Here is a 4035-nt window from a genome sequence, read left to right on the forward strand (position 1 = left end):
GCCAGTGCGGGCTGCAAGGCTCATCCACCTCCCGACCCCGCAGGTACGCGCCCCTGGGTATCATGTTCCTGGTGGCTGGCAAGATCGTGGAGATGGAGGACGTGGCAGCCCTCTTTGCCAGCCTGGGCAAGTACATCGCCAGCTGCATCGTGGGCCACATCATCCACGGCCTCTTGGTGCTGCCGGGCATCTACTTCATCTTCACGCGCAGGAACCCCTACCGCTTACCTCCCGACCCCGCAGGTACGCGCCCCTGGGTATCATGTTCCTGGTGGCTGGCAAGATCGTGGAGATGGAGGACGTGGCAGCCCTCTTTGCCAGCCTGGGCAAGTACATCGCCAGCTGCATCGTGGGCCACATCATCCACGGCCTCTTGGTGCTGCCGGGCATCTACTTCATCTTCACGCGCAGGAACCCCTACCGCTTCCTCTGGGGCATCGTCACGCCGCTGGCCACCGCCTTCGGCACTTCCTCCAGGTACCCACGGCTGGCCGGGCCGCCGCTTGCCTGAGCTGCCTGCCCCGAGGGAGGCCCACGTCTGGTCGGCGACCAGGCTGGGGCGCGTCTGACTGTTCCCGCGGTGGGAGAACTGGCAATTTTGGGCCTCGGTGGAGCTCGTACAAGGAAAAATGCTCCTCCAGTCGTGTCTTGACGCCCGTTAGCAGTTGCTCACGGACAGCTGGCCGTGGCATATCCTTGGCCTGCAGCGCTCCCTGCTGCGTGCGATGGAGGCCAGGAACCGGGCGGGGACGGACTCTTGGCTCTGCGGGCGCTGGCGTTGCACGCTGGCGCTCCTCGTCCTCGGGTTTCGGGGCAGGGTCCCCAACGGGGTGAGGTCAGGAAGGAACTTCCCCCATCAAACTGGGGTGCTTGGGGCTGGGTGTAGCTGAGCCCACATGGCACTGGAGGGGGGGGATGTGGCAAGGGACCGTGCCCTTGAGTGGGTGAAGTTGGGGGGACCTGCACTGAGACGCTGCCGCCCCTGCCCCCCCAGCTCGGCCACGCTGCCACTGATGATGAAGTGCGTGGAGGAGAACAACGGCGTCTGCAAGCACATCAGCCGCTTCATCCTGCCCATTGGAGCCACGGTCAACATGGACGGCGCCGCCCTCTTCCAGTGCGTGGCCGCCGTCTTCATCGCACAGCTCAACAACATCTCGCTGGACTTCATCCAGATCATCACCATCCTGTGAGTGGCAGGGGGCCGGGCCCTCACCCCGTCCCCACCTCGGAGGGGCAGGCGGGCTCGGGAGGGAGCGTAGGGAGGGGGTGGCTGGCTTGGAGGGAAGGTGCTGCCCCAGCTCCTGGCTAGGCTGTCTGGCAGGGCTACCCAGGCTGCCGGTGGCGCTTGGAGCTGCTCGGCGTGACCTCCCCAGCCTGGCTGGGACGTGTGGTGGTGGGGGGGGATCCCCAGAGCCAGCATGGTGCTACTCTGCTAGCCCCTGCCCCCGGCCTGGCTGCTGCGGGTGGTCCGGTTCTGCGCTCCCCAGGCCTCTGAGACGAATGCAGGGCCTGGGAGCCCCCAGCAGCTGCTGCCTTGGGGTGTCCGGCCTCCCCTGCTGTCCCTGGCAGCAGGGCACTTGCCAGCCTTGCCTTGGCAGCAGTGTCCAGCGGTGCCACAGTTGTCCCAGGTCTCGATGGAGCCGGGTGCTGCCTCCTGGCGCAGAAGGGCTGGCTGGGGGCAGGCCTGCTCTGGCCCCCTCCGCTCAGCCCTGGCCTGGAGCGTCTGGCGCCGGAGGCCACGCAGGGCTCTGACCTCCCGGCATCTCTTGCCCACAGGGTCACGGCTACGGCATCAAGCGTGGGGGCGGCAGGGATCCCGGCCGGCGGCGTCCTCACTCTGGCCATCATCCTGGAGGCCGTGGGGCTGCCCACCAACGACATCTCCCTCATCCTGGCTGTGGACTGGCTCGTGTGAGTGACCTGGGCCGGGCTGCAGCCACTTCTCCCCATAATGGGAGGGGGGGTGATGGACCTGGGGCCCAGTGGGCATGGGAAAGGATCTCGATCCCAGGTGGGAGGGTTTGCTCTGGACTTGGTGAGGTTGGATCCTGCCTTGTCGCTTCCTCTGTGCTCCGGGGAGGGTGTGGAGCCGGCGTTGGAGGGGGCTGGGGCTGGGCTGCGGTGCCCGGGCACGTGCAGGGCCTTGCTCATGGCTCCGTCTCGTGCCCGCAGGGACCGCACCTGCACCATCCTCAACGTGGAGGGCGACGCCTTCGGCGCAGGGCTGCTGCAGGCGCGCATGGAGCGCAGCGGCCAGGCCGTGGCTGAAGAACTAGTGGAGGTCAAGGCGGACGGGCTGGGGCTGGGCAAGGGCGAGGGCTCCCCGCTCCTCCGGACTGACCCCCCTGCCCCCGCGGATTCCTGCGAGGAGTCGGCGATGTGAGGGGCTGCGGCCAGCGGCTCCACATCATGGACGGGCCGGACTGCACATTCCCGCTTCCCCCGGGGGCTGAGTCGCTTCACGGCCTGCTGGACGCGAGTGGGGGCCGGGCCCTCTGCCCCCGACTTCCAGTCTGCGCGGTGGTGCAGAGCCTCAGTCCTGGGGCCCCGGCTGCCACTCGCGTCCTGCCTGCCCCCGTGACACTCGTGGACCAAGCACCCCCCAGACCCACGACTTGAAGCTGCAGCGGCGCGGTGCCCTGCCCTGCTGCCTCCTGCTACAGCTGTGGCTGTGCCTGGCTCCGTGTCGCACGGGTGCGATGTCCGTGGCCCGTGCCGTGACTCTGGGGGACGTCACTTCTCAGAGCCCCGGGGCCCTCGGCCTAACTTATTTTGCTGTTTTTAAAACGCTGGGAACGAGGCTTGTCCTGGCTGCAAGGAGCAGGGTCCCGGGGCGAGGTCTGCTTCGGGGGTGGGACCTGTGCTGCTGCAGCCGGGGGCTGGCCCCGCGCTGGGCAGACGGGGTGGTCTTCTCAAACTGCTGATGCCGGCGGGGCCGCAGCTCTCCCTGGCAGCGCGGCTGGGCTCTCGCTGCATCCGCTCCAGGGAAGCGGGGCCGTGGAGGGCTCGGCCCCGAGCCGGCCGGGGTGGGAAGGAGAGGGGCACGGGACATGGTCATTGCCTTGACCTCACGTGGCCAGGACCCAGCCTCTGTCCTTCTCTGCCCCGGTCATGTCCTACTGGAGCTGGCCTCAGGTTTTTAAACACTCCGTTATTTCTATTGTTTTTAACTGCGGCTCTGGGACCAGGACAGGCGCGTGGCCTTGGGTCTCCAGGCCCCCCTGCCCATGAGCCCCTCACCGTCCATGTCCTCGGGCAGCAACGGGCATTGGCCCTGCTCCCCCGGCGGGGGCTGAGCACCAGCTCCTCTCCCGTCGTTCCAGCCTGGCCCCAGCGCTGCAGACACGAGGACGGCTGGGGGGCCTGTGTCTGGGCGCTAGGGCCAGTTGGGGGTTCCTCCAGCCATGGGTGACAGGTCGAGTGTGGGGAGCCCTCGGCAGTCGATCGCGGAGCCAGCAGCAAAACCGGAAGGGCATTTCTAGCGCCGCTCCCTGGTTTGCAGCTGGCCCTTCCAGGGGGTGCGCATGCCCCCCCCACGCGTCGCCTACGCCTGGTGATTAATGATGGCAGAGGGGCCTGGCAGCTCTGGACGGGAGGGTCCCGTCTCCCCAGGGTGCTGTGGGCAGCACTGGGGTCTGTTTTCGTGCCGAAACGACTGTAACGGGTAAGGGTCTAAACAGGACTTCGTTAGCAATGCAATAAACGAAGCGCCCGAGCCTGGCTGCGTGCGTGTCCTTTGCGGTGGGAGCGGGGCTGGCTGGGGCTTGGGGCCCTGCCCCAGGGTGGCGCTGGAGGGGCGGCCGCTGGAGCCCCTGGCTGGGCATCAGGCTCCGTCGTGCCCTGCCGCCGGGTCCTACCAGGCTGCATCAAGCACGCGCTGTCCCTGCCCTCCGCTTGCTGCCTGGGGTGGGGATGTGGGGTCTGTGCTGCACCCTTGGGGCTCCCCTGTTCGGGACCCCGAGGCGCGGTGACCCTGGGGCGATGCCCTGCCTGTAGCCGCACCCGGCGCGGGGCCAGCGGCAGGCTCCCGGC

At 68.1% G+C, this 4035-nt stretch overlaps 1 protein-coding gene across 1 annotated transcript in view; it reads left to right on the forward strand.

The window, feature by feature from the left end:
• Positions 1-3719, forward strand: part of SLC1A5 (solute carrier family 1 member 5) — a 5573-nt gene extending 1854 nt beyond the window's left edge. The window contains exons 4-7 of the mRNA XM_006032520.3: positions 244-477; positions 995-1189; positions 1780-1914; positions 2176-3719. Of these exons, the coding sequence (XP_006032582.1) occupies positions 244-477; positions 995-1189; positions 1780-1914; positions 2176-2386 (775 nt within the window). The 3' untranslated portion in view covers positions 2387-3719. The remainder of the gene's footprint in view (positions 1-243; positions 478-994; positions 1190-1779; positions 1915-2175) is intronic.
• Positions 3720-4035: the final 316 nt, after the last annotated feature.

This window comes from Alligator sinensis, unplaced genomic scaffold (genome assembly GCF_000455745.1).
Source record: "Alligator sinensis unplaced genomic scaffold, ASM45574v1 scaffold107_3, whole genome shotgun sequence".
NCBI classification, from domain to species: Eukaryota; Metazoa; Chordata; order Crocodylia; family Alligatoridae; genus Alligator; species Alligator sinensis.